The sequence below is a fragment of the Phasianus colchicus genome, chromosome 14, assembly GCF_987193195.1.
Source record: "Phasianus colchicus chromosome 14, bPhaCol1.hap1.1, whole genome shotgun sequence".
Taxonomy (NCBI): domain Eukaryota; kingdom Metazoa; phylum Chordata; class Aves; order Galliformes; family Phasianidae; genus Phasianus; species Phasianus colchicus.
Window position 1 is genome coordinate 20,166,936 of NC_143449.1, and position 22,351 is coordinate 20,189,286.

The 22,351-nt window shown below is 40.3% G+C and overlaps 1 protein-coding gene across 3 annotated transcripts; it reads left to right on the forward strand.

Annotated features, from left to right (window-relative positions):
- Nucleotides 1-41: 41 nt before the first annotated feature.
- On the forward strand, nt 42-21,782 carry LAS1L (LAS1 like ribosome biogenesis factor). Of its 3 annotated transcripts, XM_031593949.2 has the most exons (14): nt 42-238; nt 851-976; nt 1,165-1,234; nt 2,890-2,971; nt 4,165-4,362; nt 5,712-5,758; nt 7,145-7,254; nt 9,707-9,792; nt 10,695-10,910; nt 11,933-12,068; nt 12,627-13,000; nt 14,647-14,788; nt 17,234-17,300; nt 21,380-21,471. In XM_031593949.2, the coding sequence occupies exons 1-14, from the start codon at nt 42-44 to the stop codon at nt 21,386-21,388; spliced, it is 1,860 nt and encodes a 619-aa protein (XP_031449809.1). In that variant the 3' UTR covers nt 21,389-21,471. The 3 variants fall into 3 exon arrangements, with proteins under 3 accessions (XP_031449809.1, XP_031449808.1, XP_031449810.1); XM_031593948.2 differs by lacking the exon at nt 17,234-17,300 and having other exon boundaries at nt 21,380-21,782; XM_031593950.2 differs by lacking the exons at nt 10,695-10,910; nt 17,234-17,300 and having other exon boundaries at nt 21,380-21,782.
- Nucleotides 21,783-22,351: the final 569 nt, after the last annotated feature.

Consider the following 22,351-nt stretch of genomic DNA (forward strand, 5'->3'; position numbering starts at 1 on the left):
GGAGCGGAAGCTCAGCGCGGAGGACGGGCGGCAGCCGCGCCATGTCGGGCAGCGCCGGGCCGGTGTGGCGCCGCGTCCGGCGGTCCTTTTCCCCCACCCGTAAACGGCTGAAGCCGCTGCGAACCGTGGTGGCGTGGAGGGGAAGGGCGGAATGGGACCAGGTGATGGTGGGGCTGTACTGCGGAGACAGCCGGCTGCAGCAGGAGGCGCTGGATCGGGTGTCGGCCTGGAAGAGCCGGTACGGGCCGCGTTCCGGCGGAGAGCTGCTTGCTGTGAGCCCGGAGCCGCCGGGCCGGCTCCGCGCCTGCCTGGTCCCGGCGTCGTGCGCTGTGTCCGTAGGGGAGGCTGCGGTTGCGGGCACATCGCAAGGGCTGCGTCCTGCAGGGCGCCTTCTTGGTGCTGGAGCTCCAGACACTCGTGGGTTGTACTGTGATATTCGGTCCGCGGTTGCCAAGGAAGGCGGAAGCCCTGCGTGCCCTCCGCTTCATAGACTCGTTTCTGTTGAGACTGTGCTGCTCTGAGCACGTCCCAGGACCCAGCATCGTCTCATTCCATTTGTGTTCCCCCCATGCGTCCATAAAGGAGTCCAGTCCAGTCATTGCAATTTCATACTGTGAGAATACGTACCTGGTATATAAGAGCTCATTTAATGCATGTGTAGGAGTAGTTACATAAGCACCACTAACAGCAGAAGTGTTCAGGAAGGAGCCTTGCTGTCTTTCTGGATGCATACCTTCAGGCTTCCTAGCATTATAAAACATGAAGTGTACTACCAAAAAAGAAATCCTTTTTTGAGGGGGTGGGGACAGTGGTATAGTCTTATGAGACTGCTCATTTTTTTCTTCTCTAGATATGGCCCTAAAATGCCTCTTGCAGTGGATTGCACAGCTGAACTGATTCGTTGCAAGGCCCTGGACTCATCTGGCAAACTGAGATCACATGAGCTCATTCTCTCATATGGTCTGGCTCTTGTAAGGTAGGACTCTGAAAGCCTCTGCCCTGTAAGAAAAAGACTAGGACAAACTGCATTATTCACTTGTCTAGTTTGACTTGAGATCTCTGGGTCTCTAGCTTTATACAGTTTGTGGAGGATTTGTATGATGGATTCCAAGCTTCTCTACTGCTCGTCATGAACTTATTATTTTTTCTGCAACCTACATGCAGGTTTGTCAACTTGATCACAGAAAGAAAACAGAAAATGGTCAGTGTTCCTCTGAGAAAACTAGCCATAGAGGTAAATATTTAAAGAAAGTTACTCAGTAACTGATGCATAGAGAAAGCATATACATGTTTTGTATTAATAATAACAAATTTTTTTTCTTAAAGATATAGAGTCCAATTCATTTTAACAACAAAGTAGTAATACAGCGAAAAAGTACAGCAATAATAGCAGCTATAAATACAGATACAAAGAAGGAAAAAAACACAAACAAAAAAAACATAGCTACTTACCTTTAAAAAAAAAAACCTCAGGTAGATAAGGATACCTACTGAGATGTCTTTACCTCCTCTGCTAATCCTTAAATGAGGCCTGAGAAGGAGTGGATCCTGGCTCTATCCCTTCCTTTTATTCAAGTACCTTGCATACACCTGGGCTGGCCCTGCCTTCCCATCACATGCTCCATTACTGCTTTCAGCTGTGACTTAGTGTTTCTGCTATAAAAGCCTTGAAGAAAGTTGAAATTTTATTGAAAGTCTTGATTTTGATGCAAGTAATGCTACTCTACAGGTATGTTATTTGGTTTTATTATTGCAGTAATGAAAAAGTGTTATGTCTATGGTTTATAAATTCAGTTAGTGAGAATCAAGATTATGTTAAAAGTGCTTAGTTGTATTTTTAGGTGTTTTATTTTAATGTTGTTATTCTCAGTTGCTTCTGGTGAGTTTGTCCAGTTCATTACGAAGAAGGAAAAATATGTAATTGTAGTAGCAACTTGAGTCCTTTTAATGCTTGCTGTACTGAGCATCATTTCTGAGTTTGAACAGAAAGCTTTGAATGTGAAGAACAAACAGTATTTGAGACTTAACTATCAATGTAACCTTGTTAGGTACTCCTATGTGGGAGTAAATAAATGTGGGTTTTTCTTTTTTTTTTTTTTTCTTCTCTTAAGGAAGATGCTTTTACTAGTGATCAGACTTACTAATAGTTGTCTTTAATAGTTAAATATCTATAGGAAAAACTTAAGCAGCATAGTTGTGTTTTATATACAAATACTATCCAATATGTTTAATCAATTTAAATAAAAATTGACTTCTTGGTATATGTAGTGGAAATACTAATTTACAGCCTGAAACAGTGATGGAGTACTTGGTGGGATGGCAAGGCTAACCTAGGGGAGCTCAGGTGTATGCAGTACAGCTGAGTGACTGGAAGGGGTGGAGCTGGGATCTACTCCTTCCCTGTTCTCATTTAAGAATTGGCCCTGGAGGTGAGGGGTACTTCTTGCTGAAGATCCCTGCCCACCTGAGTCCTTTTAAAGTTAAGTAGCCCTCTTTCTTCATTTCTGTGGCTGCTGTATGTGGGTTCATTCTCATTTGCTGTAGCTAAAGACTTTACCACCCTGGTATTGTTATGCTATTATGGTATTATAGCACGTTGTACAGCTCTACGCAGTACTTATGTCTAAAGAAGCAGCTGTTTTCCTGGGAAAAGTGGGAGAACTTAAACTGTAAGATCACATCTGTAAAGTTTCTAGGTTAAAGGAGGGAGGTGAGTCAGAGGAGGGATCACTTCCCACTGTTGAAGGGGGAAGCTGGGAAGCACTGTACTGAGGTGGCTCAGAGGCATTATTCCCATCTAGGAAAAGGTTATCTGTGGCTTTGTAGGGTGTGATGGATTTAGCATTATTCCTTGCAGTTGTGTGGTGATGTCTGTGGCTGCTCTTGCAGGTGGGTATCCCTACCTGGGTTGTGGATCTCCGTCATGAGCTGACTCATGGGAAGCTGCCCCGCTTGGCTCTGTGCCGCAAGGGTAAGTACTGCCAATGGGCATTATGGATAGGCCTTGCCAGTGATATCCAGTGACATCTGTCACATGGTGCCCTCACCAGCAGGCAAGTGGAGAGCTCTGAGGGGGACAACCATCTCTACTGGGACTCTGCCTAGCAGGCTATGGGCTTAACCTGGAAGGGAAAACTGTAATGTGAAACAGCTAGGAGAGTGTAGTTTGTGAGGGTAGCTGAAGTATGCTTGGTAGAGAACAGGCAGAAGAGGAGGAAAACTATGAAGGGAATATTGCTCTTCACTCTCCATTGTCTTCTCCTGCTGGCATTGCTGATGCAGAGTCCCAGTTCTTGGGAGGTAGTCAGTGTTAGGCTTTCAGAAAGGGCTGGAAGTTGTCATTCCTTTCCATATGAGGAAGAAGTGCCATTTCATGAAAATGGAAAGCAGGCTGTGCCACTGGAGTTGTTTTTCAGCTTTGCTGGTTCCAGGCGGAGATGCATCATAGGGCAGGTATCCTGAGATAACTGAAAAAAATACTGGAAATGATAGTTAGGTGTTATTGTTTCTAACAGCACATAAAGTCTATGTCAGGGAAGGAGGTATATGCTTTTCCTAAGGGTTTGGATGTACGTGAGATTGTTAAATGAATTTAGGGGAAATGCAGAAGGTATTGTAAGTGTGAGTAAATTACCAGCTGGTAGTTCTTGAAGCAATTCCTGGGAATTTGGAGTTAAACACTGAGGAACCAGATTAATCATATTCAATGTGGTCTTTAAGTTGAGTTGACCAGTGAAATAGTGATGGGATAAAAGAATTTTTATCTTTGTTCTATTTAATGTATGTTTACTGTAATATCTATACAAAAAAGTATGTGCTGCTATAGATACTGTGTTGATCATTGAGATATTGAAGAATTGACTCATCTTCTCACCAGAATGTTGCTATGTGAACTTATTTTCCACTTAGATTTGGCATTGCTTGACTGAAATGCAGTGTTGTAGGTGGGTAGGTGTTATGAGGATTTATGGGGCTTGAAGCTTTTGTTTTGTGTTTTTTTTTAATCGTTCATATTTTTATTATTGGAGTTGTATGTGATTTCAGATTCATAACTTGTTAGCAGTATTTCTACTCACAATGCAAGTTAGCAATGTCCCACTTGTATTTTTTTTAAAGAGAAAAGTAAACCTCACTGAGAAGAGAATGTTTTATGTTCTCCTGTAGGTTGTGATGTTGTGCTGGACTGGCTACGAAAGACTTATTGGAGCCGTCAGTTGGGCAATAATTTGTGTGAGGAAAGTGAAGAGGAGGATGAGGAAGAGGAACAGGAAGAGATGGAGACAAACACAGAGTTGGGCAGTGAGACATGGGAGATTCAAACCCCACAGCATGAGGTCTGTCAGAAACATAAGGAATTCCATGGTAGGTGTCCATGAAACAATGTCATATAGAAAAATATTTGATTTTTAACCTGTGCAAGCAGAGCATTTTAAAGAGTCATCTTCTAGTCCATTCAGTGGCTAAAGTTGTACCTTTAGCTCATATTTTGGAATTACTGTTTGGGCCTTAGTGGATTCTAGGGTGATTTGAGTTCTATGATATTGAGTAAGCAATGTTGTAAGCAGTAGCAGCAGTTAAAATATGGTGGTTTAAGACTGAATACTGTGAAAATTAGTTCTAGTGTCATAATAGCCACAGTTTTGTTTGGATGAGATGCAAGCTTGTGGTGTTCTTTCCTCTGTCTACTCTAGGCAAGAAAAAGAAGCACTCTGATCAAAGTGCTGAGTAAGAGAAACACAATGTTATAGTAGACCCACTGGTCTATAAGTTTAAAAGATCATTGCCATTCTATTATGTCAGTCTAACAGTTAAAATGCATCTGAAGTTTAATCTAGTTGATATCATGTGGTTGGCATCCTGATAGCAGGTGCCAGTGATACCTGATTATTGATGCATTTTGAAAGACAGTGCTAATTCAGGGATAGTCAGTGGTCCCAGAGATTGGAGGAGGGACTTCATTGAGATGGTGCAGGATGTTAATACATCAGTCTGTGGTAATGCATGGGAACTGCTGACTCATGGCCTGAACCTCTTGTTGATCACCTGAGGTGAGCAGTGAGTCAGCCACAGTAGCGTAGCACAGGTGAAGGCTCCACCTCTCCTAGACCCATTTAAGTGCTGACTACCAGTGGGGAAGGATCTCTTCTGGAGATCCACTCCGCTGGAGTTTCATAAGTGAGCCCAGGTGATGGGTAAGCATCCTATCTATTCTCTTTTTGTTATTATAACCTGCTTTGCCTCACTCTCTTGTTTGTTTCATAATTATAACATCTTAATGCTCATTGGTTATACAGGTAGGTTTGTGAGTAACCACAATTCTGTCTTGGTAGATTTGAAGTGACTAATGTTCCCATAGGCAGTTCATGTTCTGATGCATGTTTTTTTCCTAGACTGATTTATTTAAGGAATTTTTGAAGCTGTCTGTTCATCTATTTCTCCTTGGCCACTGCTAATGATAAAATACTGAACTCCTAGATCAACACCATCTGATAAAATTTACTGTACTAGGGAAGTCTGGAAACTGTAGGAAGTTGGAAGTTGTTTGGAAGCCTTCAGTATTTTCTGTCACAGGATTTATGATTTCATTCCACTGATGTCTTCCTTGAGCATGTGTTTGTAGAGCTAAGCAGCTTGCCTATGCTTAACAAAGCTCTGTATTGTTGACCCATTCCCTGTTTTAAGTGTGCGTGTATATATATGTTTATTTCTAGAGAAAGTCAGAGATGTGTTGATATCCTACAAAAATGAGCTGTTTCAGGTAAGTATAGCCAGTCTGCTTCTCCCTTTGTTTGGATGGAGACATGTTTTAGAGGTGCTCTTTCTCACCTGCTTTTTGAATACCTCAGTATAGGATTCTGATGGGATCCTAGTGGTTGTTGATTATTCATCCCCTCTGTCTGTTATTTGATCTTCAAATATTTCATCTTCAACTATGAGATCAGAATGGAGAATATTATGTTTACTTGCAGTTAGAGCATGCTTTAAAGCAATTTTTTTGTAGTCAAACTGCTGCTGGATGCTTACTCCTTTTCCTTTATGTAACTTTTTTTGTTGTAGTAGGCTCATGTTTTTCTTCATACATCTCACTTCAAAGACATTTAATAAAGTATATTTGTAATATAGCTTAGTTAACAGCAAAATGATAAGTGTGTATTGGGCCTCTCCTGTCATTCTTAATGAAAAAGAGAGAACTTCCTTTCTGTTACTGGGCAGAGAAACAAAAAACTGTTTTCCCAAATTCAGAGGTATTTTGGTTTTAGGTTTTTAGATAATTTTCCCAGGATTGCTTTGTTTTATGGTTAATGTGAGGTAGGGGAGTAGAAGAGAGATGGTGTAGAAGAAGGAAACCTGTGTTCTGCTTTATTCTTGAAACCCCGAATTATAAAACTGTCCGCATTCTTCTTTCTAGCTTTTTTTTCCCACACTTTCCCCAGCTCTAGGTAGGTTAGGGCATTTAGAAGAAAAAACAGTTGCAATCAGAATTGTACTTAGAGGTATTTGATTTCAGTCTCTGACAAGTCAGTGCTCACAGGAGTGTTTAATGACTAAAGCTTTGTGAAGCAAATTCCAGCTGTAATCTATGGGCTTAGATAATGTCAGTTTCTCTCTATCCCATTTACAACTGTTAAGAAAACACAAAGGCAACACAAATTACGACAAGCAGTATTAAGTTCCAAGCCCTTGCTTTAATCTCTAATACATGTTAATTTATTAATTCACTCCAGATAAGCTTATTTCTGTACTGCTACTGCGTTGTATTCATGGATGTGATATATTGCTTATTTTTAGAGTGGATCTGTATTTTAATAAAATATTTGCTAAAGCCATACCAGTTAGCTGTTCTGATACTGTGTGTGCTGTTCGACAACCTTATTTCTTGCCTTATTTTTTGTATGTGAGTCCTTCTGGCTGGAAGGAAGAGAAGAATGTGTAGTGAGCAAAGGTAATAGTTAGTAATTTCGTATTAGTTGTTTTCTTGGAAATGAAATGGAGGCAACAGTAAGATCCAAAAATAGGACTGTTTCAGAGGCCACAACTAGTGTGAATCCACCTCACTGAGCTGTTAAGACAAAGGAATGGGACTGCTTTTGGAATTAGGGTCAGTGCAGGCTCCCATTAATGCTTGGACTTTTCCTTCACTCAGGTTATGCAGGCAGTCCAGTCTGTTTCAAAATCTCGAGAACTGTGGTCTAATTCTTCTTCAGAAGTGGACTGGATTCTGGCTCAGATCAAAGACTTAATGCAGGAGAACAGGTATGTCTCTGAAAATTAACTGAGATGAAAGAGTGTGAAGCTGCACCTGTAGACCTTTTGTACTACCTGTTTACTGTGGTGTTCAGCTGTTCCTTAAAAAAGCAATTTGTTAATTGCCTCAAAGCCTTTGAGCACTGAGTTATTAATCTCTCATAATGAATGTTTCCTGTGCCATGTGGTCTTAAAGGCATGTGGTGTGTTCTGTGTCTTAGCTGTTCTGACCCTGGGGTATGTCAGCATCTTCATTATTCAAAAGCTCTCCTAAGAACCTTACATAAACTTTAATATCACAGTAACCTTCAGAATTTTTCAAAATTGCACAGTAGTATTTGCTTCTTCTATACTTTATAGTCTTCTACCACTACGAGGCCTCTGGGACCCAGGATGTTGACACTTTATTATTGCTGTATAAAATTGCATGAAGTTTCTGTCCCAGTCTGAGAAACACAATCAGTGTATCTTTAGAGGGGAGAGACAATCAAGTTAGAAACTCCTAGTGCTTTTAATGTAAACATGTATGTCATACAAGCTGATGGTTAATTTAAGAAGCTATCAGATGTTGTGCTTGAAGTTGTCACAGCTTGTGATAACTAGCTTCTCTGCTGATAAGGCTGGTTCCTCACTTCTGAAGGAATTAGCAAATAGCAAATACTTTTGAAAGTAGTGTGGTGGGACGAATCTGTGTTGGCCTGCTTGTGGTGTTATCGGGCCAGTCCGCAAGCAAGCTTGCTTCTCTGCGATTAGTTTTGCACCTCTGTAATGATTTAACAGGCTTGAATTTAGATGTGTCTTTAAGCTGCTTGAATCTACTCCTGTGGAATGTTGTTCTGTTCAGGGTGGTGTAACTAGAATTTGGCAGGCTTTTATGCATGACTGTTTGTACAGAAGCTTTAGTCTGGCAGATGTACAGAACAGTTGAAAAGTAACATCCCAACCTCAACTCCACTTTTAGCTTGGAAGAAATCTGTGTGTTGTAATGTGTTGACAAATGGCTTCTGTTTATATCATCAAAAAACACCTGCATGTAGGATCTTTTATTTTGGAAAACTGTTATTGGGGCTGAGTAGTTAAGGTACTTCAGTGTTGGTTTTGCAGTGTGTATGCCTGTGTCCTTCCAAGCTGGTAATTCAGTTCAAAGGATTTGATTTTTCGTGTATTTCCGAAAGACCTACTTACCAAAATATTTTGGGATAGCTGTAAATTACAAATTTCCTATTGAAGCCCTCTGCTGCTTAAAGACTTGCGCTGTGCTTCTCACAGAGTGGTAGCAGTTCAAATGGCATGTTACATCTGAACAAAGCATTTAAGTGCTTCATGTAAGCTAGTGTAGTGCATGTTGTTACTGACAAATGCTAAATTCCAATGAGTAATTTGAGCTGGCTGAGTATGACATACAGTCAGGAAAATCGGAAGCATACTCTCTCATATGGAGGGAGATATAAAAGCTGTTTAAAAGCCTCAGGCTGCTAGAGCAAGCCATAAGATTTCTCCTGCTCCCATACTTCATCCTTGAGCACCTACTTAAGCTATTTTTTTTATTCCAGCATCCAGGTGCTGGACTTTTAAAGAACACAAGCTGATCTGTTTATAGTCAGTGGAAAGCTGTGCCTGTGTTCAAGTTTTTTTGTAACCATGTACGCATTTTCTTTCAGACCTCAGAATGATTAAAAGCAGCTACCAGAAAGGTTCCTATATTTACCACTTCTATTTGTTAGTAACATCATATCAGCTGTATTGAAATTGAGACTGTCATATGAGATTTCGCTGATATTTATATGGCAACATAAATACACTGATGGTATGAGGGAGAGAATCAGAAAAAAAGACAAAGTAAAGCTTGAGTGTTGAGATAAGAACTATTTACTAAGATAGTTAAAAAAGAGGGGGGAGAAGGATAGTAGTTACAGTAAATTATGTATACAAATAATTATTGCACAAGGAATTGCTTACCACCCACCAACTGTTGCTCAGCTAGTCCTCAAGTAGCAGCAGGCTGCTTGATCAACTTCCCCCCCCATCTTCAAGTGTAGGGTTTTTTTTTGCATGCTGTGATATGGAATGGAATATCCCTTTGATCATTTTAGGTCATTTGTCCTGGTCTGTACCCTCACAAATTGTGCCTCTTTGGCCCTCATAGGTGCAACAGTACAAGAAGTTGAGTAACTGAAATCTCATTAGCTCTGTACAGCACTGCTCAACAACAATTAGAAACACTGGTGTGTTATCAATATTATTTTTCCTCTAGAGCCAAAATATCCTAGCTGAAACCAGGACATCTTTCCAAGTCTCATTGGGGCATATCCAACACAAAACCAGCAGGTTGTAATGCCTTAAAACAAGCTACTCCACTGTAGTCATAGTTGGCTTATGAACATGTTCCAGAACTGGTGCAAGTGGTGTTTTGATATGTGAAGGACTAAATGGCATCAATTAGACTCTGTGGTTGTTCTAGGGAGACAGTGGCTGAAGTTCTTCTCAGTGATGGCTTTCTCATTCCAACAATGGATTGTCTGAAGATGTTAAATATAAAGTATGAAGGTGAGTTCTTTTTGGGAACCACATAACTTGTGTAAAAAGTGCATAGCCAGTATTACAGCCAGTTCTGTTCTTTTTCATCATTATCTTGAAATCTGTAATTCTCTGCATAATTTTTTTTGTCTGTGTCCTTAAACATCTTTGAGCTGTTCTGTAGACTCCTTTATGGACATGCTTAGCTATTTCTTTTACATAATCTTTGTTAGGGAAGCATAACTCTTCAGCACTGAATACTGCTTGCTTCTCTGCCCATATCCACAAGAGTTACTTATTTAATCAGCTCTCTCTAGTCACTTTTCTACACTGAAGATATGAAACTGATATATGTATATATATTTTTTGAGTGTCACTTTAAGTGCATTGTAGTTACATGCTACTATCCACTTGGATGGAGTTGCGTGGGTTTTCTGCAAAAGAATTAAGGCGCAATGAAAATTAACCAATTGTTTATCTTCCTGAAGACATACCTCAACACCAGCCAAAATACTTTCCAAGAATGATCTCAAACTTCTGTGGCTATGTTACAGTAGCAAACTTCTAGGAGTTTCTTGATTCTGTGTTGGTTTGCTAAGTTATTCTGAGACAAAGTAGTTCTTTGTTATGTGTGAAATAGACTTAAACTGGCAAGAAATCAGTAAAGCAGAGGTAGATGTTCCTGTGGTTTACCATTGTATTTTTTGCTGTTGTTGGAGTATCCTGTTTGTTGTTGGTTTGCTTACCTTAGTTTACTAACAAAAGAAAATAATAGCTGTGCATTCAGTGATGATCCCAGAAAAAAAAGAAACAAAATGGTAATATGAGTGTAAACTACTTTATTTTGAGACAAAGTCGCACCAACAGCTCACAAAAAAAAACAAAACAGTGATTTTTGGCTTCTTTTTTTTTTTCCCCATGTATTATTGCAGCAAATAAAGAGGTATGGCAGTTCAAAATTCCTCAGACATTTTACTGCTTTTGGCAGCCCTTGCTGACAAGCATTCTTTCCCGAAGTTTTACACAGACCCTAATAGACAAAATGTTTATGAAGTTGAAGGAATGTTCTGACTCTTCAGATCTCCAGTCTCAATTCCTGATCAACTGGATTTCTGAGATGCTGACTAGCATTGCTAGAGTTAACAGTGGTGAGTATGTCTGCAATTTCAAAACAAAGTAGGCATCTCTTCTGTGCCACTATAGGAATAAAGAGAGTGATATGAGTCCTTTAAATTGTAAATGTAATAACATAATTACATTTTTCATATTAACCGCTTTCATCATTGCATTTCTGATACTTTTTTTAACCTGCAGCATAATGTCTGTCATGCGTTTCTTAGCAATAGTTTGAAACTATTATTTTTCTTGCAATATAACTGTGGCTTCCTCAAGATGTGAAAATACAGTCTCTCCTATGAAAGATCAGTCCAGTACTTGCAGGAGTGAACAGTAAGAGATAACAGTGCTGTACTAACACAGGTCTGTAGCTTGCCTGTTTGGGATATAGGGTAGCAAAGCTGGTGCAAAGTCTGGAGCACAGGCCTTATGAGGAGCTGGGATTGTGCAGTCTGGAGAAGAGGAGGCTCAGGGAAGACCTTATTGCTCTCTATAACTACCTGAAGGGAGGTTATAGTGAGCTGGGGATCGGCCTCTTCTTGTGTAACTGGTGACAGGACTAGAGGGAATGGCTTCAAGCTGCACCAGGGGAGATTTAGGCTGGATGGTAGAAAATACTACTTTTCTGAAAGAGTGGTCAGGCACTGGAATGGGCTGCTCAGGGAGGTGTTCAAGGAATGTTTGGATTTCGTGTTGAGGGACATGGTTTAGTGAGTACTATTGGTGATAGGTGGATGGTTGGACTTGGATGATCTTGTAGGTCTTTTCTAGCTTTGGTGTTTCTGTGATTATGTGGGATGGTATATGCAGAATAAGCTTGGGAAACTCTTCCCCTCCATTGTTGCCACATATTGTGAAGCTAATTTAGCTGTTAGTGTATTGGCAAGTCCCTTATAATGGTCTTGACGTCCTTGGTCAGCATATCTGGTCTTGGTCTTTAATTAGAGTGCCAGCTTCTTTGAGGATAAGAGCTCCAGTAATCATCCAGTAAAAAGGCATGGGGATGATGTGTGTGTTTTTATGAAATTTGACAGCATTGTATTTCTCTTTGAAGGGAAGAAAAGACGTCGCTGTAACAAACAAGCATACATGAAGGAATTGTTCCTTCGAAAAGTTCCTTTGCAGTGGGTAAGACTGACTGATAACTGCTTGGAAGCTCCCTGCTGGGCAACCCCACACCTCCTTCAGCTGTAAGTTTGATTCTGTGATCTAGAAAAGGGACAGCAAACAGCACTTTGTAACAGCTTTGGTCAGATCTCCTGTGTTATGATGAGTTATGGCTGTGTTCCTTTCCCTGCCTTTGCATCTAGCAGAATCATGGCAGATGTGAAACCCCACTTGTTGCTGCTCATCTCCCCTGGAGATTCTGCAAAGAGATGGAGGACAAGTTAAAAGAACTGTGCCTTCAAAATGAAAGTGAAAATTGCCTTGGGAGATCATAAATAGCCTAGCTAGATGAAAAGTGGTAGCAGCAGAGAGGTGATTGCTTATGTGGATGGTATGGATTTTAGCATGTGGCAGCTTGTTCACGTGAGAACAGCAAAGCAAAAATTCAGTTAAAAGTATCCTAAGTCCTTAATTTTAATCACAGAGGGTGTATTCCAGCATCCTGTAGGAATAATCAGATTTGCCTCTTAGTGGAGATAAGAATCTCTGTCTTAGAGGAAGCTTAAAAGGCTGCTCTGCTTGATAGACTTATCTGGAATCTTTTTTGATTTTAAGACTTATATTGCTCCTTTTCTTTCTAGGATCCTCACAAGCATGAGACCTCGTTTGCCACGTTCTTCACGAAAGAATCTTCTTTATCTTACATCCATTTACACGGAAGAAGGTGGCCCTTTGTCCACTCCAGGCCTCTCTTCGGACTGTGGCAAACAGCCAGTTTACACTATAGAGAGCCTACAGTGGGCTAGGCTAGAAAATCAGATCAAAAATGAAGGGCAGACTATAGAGAAACAAGATGATGTACAAGAAAGAGATGATGGTGTAGAGGAAGTAGAGGAGGAGGAAGAAGAGATAACTGAAACAAATCATTTGGGAGGACTTGCTCATTCTAATATCATGGTGGCTATTGCTGAGAAAAAGGCAAAGCTGCAAGGGTCTGCCTGGCAGATTGTTGCAGGTAAAAAATGATTTCATAAGACTTGATATTCCAAATCCCTGATAATTGCTTTATCCAGTCTATCTTTTATGTGCAAATACCATCTCTCCCTAAAAGCTCTTAAAATACTGTTTTTTTTCCAAAGGCGCGTTGTTACTACTTTTAAGTTGGTATGTGGAAATCAGTATGTCAGTTTCAAACAAAAGTATCTTTAAAGGATAGAGGAAATAGTATCACAGAATCACAACCTGGCCAGGGTTGGCAGGGACCTCAAGGATCATGAATCTCCAACCCCCCTGCCACATGCGAGGCCACCAACCTCCCTATTTAATGCTAGACCAGGCTGCCCAGGGCCCCATCAACCTGGCCGTGAATACTTTCAGGGATGGATGGGGCATCCACAGCCTTTCTGGGCAGCCTGTTCCAGCACCTCAGTACTCTCTCTGTAAAGAACTTCCCCCTGATGTCCAACCTAAATCTTCCCTCCCTCAACTTAAAACCATTTCCCCTTGTCCTGCAGTTATCTACCCTTTCAAAGAGTTGTAGGCTCCCTTTGGGTATGGAAATGCTGCAATGAGGTCACCCCGCAGCCTTCTTTTCTCCATGCTGAACAAGCCCAGCTCCCTCAGCCTGTCTTCATAGGGGAGGTGCTCCAGTCCCCTGATCATCTCTGTGGCTCTCCTCTGGACCCTCTCCAGCAGCTCCCTGTCTTTTTTTGTACTGGGGGCTCCACACTTGGATGCAGTACTCCAGATGGGGCCTCACAAGAGCAGAGTAGAGGGAAACAGTCACCTCCCTGTCCCTGCTGGCCACCCCTCTGCTGATGGAGGCCAGGATAGCATTTGCCTTCCGAGCCGCGAGGGCACACTGCTGGCTCATGTTAAGTTTTTCATCTATCAAGACCCCCAGGTCCTTCTCCACAGGGCTGCTCTCAAGGACCGCTCCTTCCAGTCTGTATGGATGCCTGGGATTCCTCTGGCCCAAGTGCAAAACTCTGCACTTTGCTGTGCTGAACCTCATCAGGTTCACCCAAGCCCACCTTTCTAGCCTCTCGAGGTCCCTCTGAATGGCATTCCTTCCTTCAACTGTGTCGATTGCACCACTCAGCTTGGTGTTGTCAGCAAACTTGCTGAGGGTGCACTCGATTCCGCCATCGATGTCATTGATAAAGATGTTACAGAGCCCCAGTCCCAAGACAGACTCCTGGTGGCTGCTGCTCGTTACTGGCCTCCACCTGGACATGGAGCCATTGATGACCACCCTCTGTCTGCGGCCTTTCAACCAGTTTCTTATCCATCGAGTGGTCCACCCATCAAATCCACATCCCTCCAGTATGGTTTGCTCTGGAATAATCTGAGGATTCTTTTAATGGACGTTGTCTCACAGTTGTTTGGATAAGAAGTGCTGCATGAATGTGTGATATTACCTGACTCCAGATGCGTTCCTAATGTGTCACATGCTACAGTGACTTTCTTTGAAAGAGATAAGTTTATAAAGGAAATCAATTAGAACTGTAGTTCAGATTTACTATTTTTCTGAGTACCTGAGATTATTCATTTTTGCTGAGTTGCATGAGGCAATACTGTCAGATTTGAAGTGAGTCTTGCTTTTTGAAAGTCTATCTGGTTAGCTTTGACTTCTACTTTATGTACTGTGTTTTTACTCAGATGAAGTGCAATGGAAGGATTTTCCTCTTGGGAAACTCCCAGGTCAGACAGATGACCCTGATGGTCTCATGTTGGATAATTACTCCATGATGTCTCTGCTTGATCAGCCAATGAAAGATGAGTGGAAGTCTTCCACTACAAAGTGAGTAATGGTGTGGGCAGAACTCTGTCCCTTAACTGTGAAATGTATTTATTTATCTATGCCTTTTACTACAGTGTGTAAAATCAGGACTAGTTTTCAGACTGTTACTTCTATAATAGTTTGACAAAAATACTTATCAGTATTCCTAATATCTGACTGCTCTTCTGTGCATCTTTCAAGTAATGTGTTAGGAAGGATCCTTTTAGTGCCAATGTAATGGCATAGTAGTCTATTTACTGTAGGTATGTACACATAAAAGCAAAGAATGTTGCTATTAGGAGAACTGTCAGCCTTTTGATGATTTCTAAAAGGTTCCTGTGCTTAAGTGAAATGTATGAATTTCAACCTGACCTTGGCCTTTACCTTGAGTTGGAGAATACTCTTCCAGTAACCAGATCAGAAATGCTTCTAAGGCACACAGCTCTTCTGTTCTTGGAAGAGGCAAACTTTTGTTCACATGTGCCAAAGCACTTCTTTTAGGATCTACAAATGGATAGTTGGATGGACGTGTTCTGTTTTTTTTCTAGTTTCTTATAGGCAATGCTTAATTTTTTGGTGTGTATATGGAGAAACAGGTTGGTGACATTAAGAAACTTGTGACAGTGGTTGGTGTAGTTTATATTTTTATGATTAGGAGATCGTGCCTTTTTATTTTATAGTGCAAAGTAGTAGATTGCTGTGGAGAACGTGAGCCCTTTCTGTCCAGCTAAGGAGGGTGGGATTAGTATGGTGATGCTTTGCTAAGAGCTTTTGCTGATGTTGCCATGGAACTAGCCACTGGTGAAACTGATTACACAAGCTGTTTTATAAACCTTACTTTAGGGGGAAGAAAAAGCCTGAGCCAGCACTAAGCATCTTGCAATAAAAAGTGAGGGTGTCATTTATTTTTTTTTTACATATGGTGTTCTGTTCTCCCTGCATTCCACATAAATAAAGCAGGAAGAGGGAGAGTTAGATGCAGAACGCAGTAGACTTCCAGAAGAAATGACATAAGAGCTGATTTGTGCTGCAGTGCAGTGCTTTGATTGTTACAGAAGCAGAATGAGCCCCCACTAATTGCTGCATTGCAGACTTGCAGAAAGTGTGTTGCCTGGCCCATGTAGCATAAAATTTCTTTTTGAATTCTTACTGCAGAGAAATATAAAGCAATTTATAAAGTAGGTATATAAGGAATTGTCTTGCTAACCTGAGAGTTCTACTGGTAGCAGCAAGACAAGCAAATCAAAAGTACTGTGAAGGTGTTAACCTGGACACTTAAAGTAGTAGAAGTCATAATTTCTTCTTGCTGTGGGCTCTTTTTATATTATCTTGAAAATAGTCTTACGCATAGATTACTAGATGCTTTTTCTTCGTACTTAAATATGAAACAAAATGGATGATGAAATGGCTACAGAGGGAAAAAAACTTCACTGCTGAAATTTAAGGGGCATCTAGCAAGTTCTGTTCTAAGCAATGTCTTAAATGTTACTGCATGTGATTATTTTTCCCCTTCCCTTAAGAGCAAACCATTGGTTGACAGTAATCAGTGAATAAGTGTACTTTAATGCAGTGTTGAGCATGATTTAAGCTCATGCTCATAGGCATGGGCTGACTCTCAGCTGAAACCACTGAAGATCATTAACGGTAGTTATGCACAGAACTTCACAGTAGAACTCCCCAATGGAAGAAAGAAGAGCCTCAATTTGTTCATTTGAAGATTTCCTTTAAAAACAATAGAAATATAATAGCATTAGAAGTATGCAGTGACCTGGTTTAGCATACTATTTTTTTCTAGAAACTGAATCTCAGCACAGTCATAGGGTTAAGTCCTTTGAAAAGCCTGGAACAAATTTGAATCATAAAAAAGAGTCCTCTAAGAGTGGGAGAGAGGGCATGAAGATGACATTTCCTGTCCTTAAAAAGAAGTGTACGCTAGTTTAGTTGCCAGTAAATTGTTTCAGCTGGGTCATTCTGAATTTTAAGGGTATTTAATGCTGGAATAATTTATCTAGATAACTTCTGGGGTCTCCATCTTTGGAGTTATTTAAAATCCACTTGGATGTTGTCTTGGGACAGTGTGTTTTAGATGACCCAACCAAAGTGATTGCCTTTAGAGACTCTTGAGGTTCCTTTCAACCTCAGTGGTTCTTTGAGAAGATCTGTGCCTGCTTTTCTTCCTGCTTTCTCAGTGAAAAGTGAGAATAGGAATAAACTGCCAAAGCAGTTTCAGTAATAACGTATGACCTGAGAAATGTCTCTGCATTTTAACCATTTTTGTCCAAAAAAGTTTGAGGCATCTGTATGAACAGTTAACACTGTCTTTTGGAATGTTATTAGTACTGCTTTTCAGTAGTATGTTTGAGGATGTACAAATTAACCACAAAGGGCATGGGATTAGGAGAAAAAAACAAATTTTTCAATGCTTACATTTTATTGTTTCTTACTGGTTTTGTGCTGTTTCCTCAGTCATCTAGTTCTGTCTACTTGGAGAGCAAACATGGAAGCATTCAAGTTGTGGGGATCATTATTTTCAGTAAGTGGTAGAGTTCACATGATTTATCAACTGTCATGTTGTCCTTTCCCTCCTGTGGCTGAGGTTTTTCTACACCTGACAGCAGACAAGTGGATCAAAAGCAGAAATGCTCTATCAAAGTAGAATTCTGTCTCTGATGTTGGCTGATCAGACCCTGCAACTGTCTAGATCTCGTGCTTTGAAATTATCTGTAAAATGCTGGGAAAAAACATCTGCAACATAAGCAACAGGACGTGCACTTCCTAAAAGTCAGGGCCATCTATATCTTTGGCTCCACAGACTTGCAGCAAATCAAGGTAATGAAGTGCATTCAGAGTTTCCTAGAAAATCTGAAAAAAGGGTTTGAAAAAAGGACAAATTATGTAAATTATGTAGCAGAAGCAACTTTTTTCTGCAGCCCTAACTCACCAAGTCCACAGATGAGAATGGAGCATTTTAGTAATCTTACGATGTGTTTAACCTATGTTACATCTGCTGAATTCTGCTTGCCCTTGTTTGAGGTTTGTACTTCTTACTGTATAATTCCTATGAATCCTGTGAAAATAGGCTTCAGCTGGTGTCATCAGAAATCCAGCAAAAAAACTGTCTTAATTCCATTGTGGTGTTAGAAAGTGGTGTTCCTTAATCGTCACCATACCTACTGGGCAACTTGACAGGCAAGTGCACCCCCTCAGAGTTCAGGTTCTGTGTTTGAGCAGCTCAGACATACATATGCAGTTCATTAGTGTACATATTCATTCTTTTTCAAGGACTGGCAGATGTGTGCTAATGTCCCTTTGGGCATGCTCAATGGTATCTAGGGTGGCCAAGAGCCCACCTACTTCTTCCCTTTTTTTCACCATCCACTTCATCACTGAAACATTTAACCCACTTCCATCCTCTCTTCCCCATTTTGGAAGACTTCCATTGCTTATTAGGCCATAGTGAGCCACTTCTTTAAAAACAATGTATGTGGAACTGGAGGAAAATGGCCCTGCGTGTTTTGAGGCAAAAGATAAAAGTATTGTGACTCCAGTACTTCTCATGAGGCAAAATCATTGAGGCAGAAGACAAAAGTTATGTCCTCAGTGCAAAATTATTGGGGAAAAACAAGACTGTTTAACCACTAGAGCTGAAATGGGAAGCTTTAGAACTGTCGCTTGTGGATTTCTTTTGCTAAGCTCATGGTTCTTAAACTAATGTTCTAATCCCTGTTGCTAAACAAATCAACCTATATTACTGGCAACCTCTCTTACCTTTTAAAGATGAACCCAATATTGAGAGACAGTCAAAAGCCTGTCTCAACTCGTGCGTTTCACTTCTGTTTTTACTGTTGTTCTGGAGGTTCAAGGAAGGCACATTTTTCTATTTTCTGAGATTAAAGAAAGAGCCTCAGCATCCACAAGCCTTTCTTATTTTCCACAAGGGTGTCAGATATGTCATGACTTGTTCTTACCCTGCTCCTTTTTGCTTGTTCTTTGTTGCAGTTTGGCCTCTGGTAGATTTGTGCAGTTTCTCTGGTTTGCCATCAGATCTTGCAAAAGACTGATACAAGATGTTTGTGACTGATATGTGAGTCTGTGTAGTTTGTTTAGGTAATGGGAAGGGTCACTGTCTTCGTACTGAGCAGGCAAGGGAGATTCTGCCAGGCTTTGTATCTGAATAGATGAGGCTTCAGGAGTCTCTGGATGAAATATGTATGTACTCTGAGAAGACTTCTGCCTGTAGATGAACTAAAGACCTTTTTGTGCGAGGTATGTGTAATAGGAGGACAGTATGCCTCACACATCCAGCACTGCTATTAAAGAATGCTCAAGTTATAACACTCCAGCTAGAGTCTTAAGTAGTATCTAGATCAGCCACTTTACAGAAATAAGATAAGCTTGCTGTTTCCAAAACAGAATAGCTTGATTCTCAAAAAAAGCAAAATAACTTTCAACCTATCTCAGTCCAGCCAAACCCAGTGAATTTTGATGCTGTCTTTGCAGATATATCCTTCGAGGAAAAAAGTGTGGTTTTTTTGTCCATGGAGGACAAAGTAGCACTGATTATGGAAAAAGCACTTTCTCCATTGCAAGAAAGAAATTTGTTACCCTCTTTGGCAGCAGCCTAATTTCATCATTCCTGAAAAGCAGTTGCTCTGCTGTGATGAGCTTGTTCTTGGCTACTTTCATGCAGTACATTTTAGAGGCAGGGAATTATGTCAGTGTCCCGAGTCTCTGCCCTAGGAATGACATGGGTGAAGTCAAGAGTAATGAGGATTAGGAGTCACAAGGGAGGAAAAACTATCCCATTAGCAGGCTGAATGCTGGGTAGCTTCCAGCAGCCTGACAACATCAAGTCTTTATTTCTGGGTGTGACATCTGTGATGTTTCTGTGCTCAATTTTTTTTTAACAAGGCTCTTGGCAATGTTTCATTTGAGCAAATGGTGTCTAGGAGGTATTTTGACCCTGAAGGAGAAACTGTCTGTGCATCTCTGAGCAGCAGCTTCTGCTGTATTGCCGTTATTCCAGTACTGATCATTTGGAAAAGGCATTGAGTTTTTTACTGTATAGCCTTAAATTATTTTGTAAATAAAACTTTCCGAAGAACTCAGTCTTGTTTGCAGAAATATCATGTAATTTTGTGATTTGATTTTGGTTTAACATGAAACAAATTCCTGTGATGCTTTGATACTTTGGAAAAACTTGCAGGTCCTTCTTTTCTGGATACAAAAGATTGTGTTCTTTCATGGTTTTTCTGGTGTTCAGAGTTTGTGCTCAGGGTTCCTATAGGGTTGGTTACTGCAGCAATGTCTGAAGCTTTGAATAGCTGCTGTCATTCTCATGTGGATTTTTTTTTTGTGGTAAGCTCTTGTGCCCTTTTACTCCAAGTGTCAGTGCTACTTGATGGTAGGGACAAAGTTGCTGTTGGAAATGACTGTTTTCTAAGGGTAGAGACTGGTGACAAGCAATGGCTTCAGGGATTGAATTGAGAGGTTTTTACTGATGTTTCAGAAATTGCATTAATCATTCAATGGTCATGGGTAATGGCTGGATTTTTTTGTCCTTAAAATGAGATGTGTAAGTGGGTAGATGAAAGGGGTAATATGTGCTGAAGGGTAAAGATGAGTGGAAAGGGAATATAATCATATCCTGGAGAATGCTAGGCTGTAGCAAGGGCAGCATGAGCTCTCCTTGGGTGTATATGAAAAGTATGGAGAGGATGAGAAGATTTTTCCCTTTTTTCTTCCTCCTTGGCAGACATCAGGTTTGAAGTAAATCCTTTAAAAAATACTTTATTGTTAAATTTTAGCTTTCATTTTCTCCATTCTCATAAGACAAAAATAATAAAGCAAACCCTTATCTGACCCATGTAACAACCAAGTCATGGTTTAAGTTGCTGTGCATAGAAAAGCTTTGGGTAGGGAATGGCTTACCTTTTGTTCTTCACCTGCTCTTTGCATTTTGTGCTTAAGAGTGCCTTGTGCCTGGGAATGCTGTGGAAAAATAATTGTTCCTTTGTGTGGTGGTGTTAGTGAGTCATTGGCATCTGTGAAACCCAATCCTAACTGGTAACTCTTGCAAGGAAGAGATTTTATGCCTGTTTAAGGATGAACGACCTTCTAAAACTGGAAATGACTTCGCATGCTGGGTGTAACACCAAACTATAACTGCCCTTAGGCTCTGGTTTCTGTGACTTCTTTGTTAAGCTACAGGAATGGCTAATTTCTTGACGAAATGTAAGAGCATTATAACATTTGTAGTTCATGACAGGCTATTTCTATGTTGCCTAATTGCTGTGTTAGCATGCTTTCTCCTGATTATTCCTACATGGCAGATGACAGTTCAGATGAAAATTGATGTGTGGTTATTTCTGGAATCATGGCTCCCTCACATTAGTTAGCAAGTGGTAGTCTTTCATTTGGTTTGTGCATTGGTATCTGTGTTACCTTAGATTGTGCCTTCTCATGAATGAGCTGCTTAAAAACTAAAGATGTTCCAGTAGGTAGATGTTCAGAGCTAAAAATGAAAAATGACATTTTGTAAGTTAAACATGCTATCAAAATTACTTGGCTGATAGAGCTCAGTGCTTGTTTGTTTTTCTCTTTTTCTCACAGCTCTGCTGAATTGAATGTTCCTGTGACAGGAGGATTATTGTGGACCCAGAACGACTTGAACAAAATAAAAAGTGGCCTTCAACTTTTCTAAGACTGAAAATTGCTCTGCAGCTTTCAGTGTTGTGCAAGATAAGTGACAGAGGAACTTGTAATGGTGGTTGGGAAGTAGCCACTCCCAGGATTTTTTTTCCATGAGGATTTATTACTTTTTACTGTATAAAATCACAATTTTGCAAGCATGTTGTTCTGTTTGTAGTGGCTATTGTCTGCTTAACCACTGTCAAGAACTTTGAGCTCTAGCTGATGTTTGTGAAATACAGCCAATACTCTTTGGAATCCCTTTAATTTTTTCTATGGTTAATAAATATCACTAACTGAAGGCAAACATTCTTTCTGGATTCTGTTTTTCTTTTGGATATTCTGGAAGAGGTCTGCTGGTTCCCATTGGTCATAATACTGGGAGCCCTTCCCTTTCAGTGACACTGGTATTGTCATTTATGAGTTTGATTATTTAGCCAGCATAAGGTCGTGCTACAGTTTTCATCTAGCTAGGATTTCAAATGAAGGTAAGTTTTCTGTCTGATGTTATTTCTTCTCATGACTTTCCTGAGGTTGAAGAGTCTCTCTTTGCTGCAAAGCTAGCATAATTAGCTAGCATGTGGAAATTGACTTGGTTGCCATTTGAGATAATTGATGAGAAGAAGCATTTTCAGCTTTTTTTCCCTGAATTCAGTTTTTTTTACTTGTATTAAATGTTCTTGTAACTTAGCAACTTCTACAATTACTTGTCAAAAAATTAGGAGTTGAAGCACTTTTATTTCAAGACTTCTCTAGTGATTTGTTGGAGTGTATCTTCCAGGAGTTTAAGACAGAACTTTTCTCTGAGTCAGTCTAATAACTTGCAATAGTTAAAAAACTAAACAGAAATAAGAAAGTGTCAGTGCAGCGTTGTGAAATGGCATCTTTTTAATT

What these genes read in the sequence shown, in the direction of transcription:
- LAS1L (XM_031593948.2), top strand. Translation starts at nt 42, where the DNA reads ATGTCGGGCAGCGCCGGGCCGGTGTGGCGCCGCGTCCGGCGGTCCTTT. An exon ending in GACTTAATGCAGGAGAACAG is followed by an intron (nt 7,255 to 9,706) that starts GTATGTCTCTGA and finishes TGGTTGTTCTAG; the next exon opens with GGAGACAGTGGCTGAAGTTC. An exon ending in TGGAAGTCTTCCACTACAAA is followed by an intron (nt 14,789 to 21,379) that starts GTGAGTAATGGT and finishes TTTTTCTCACAG; the next exon opens with CTCTGCTGAATTGAATGTTC.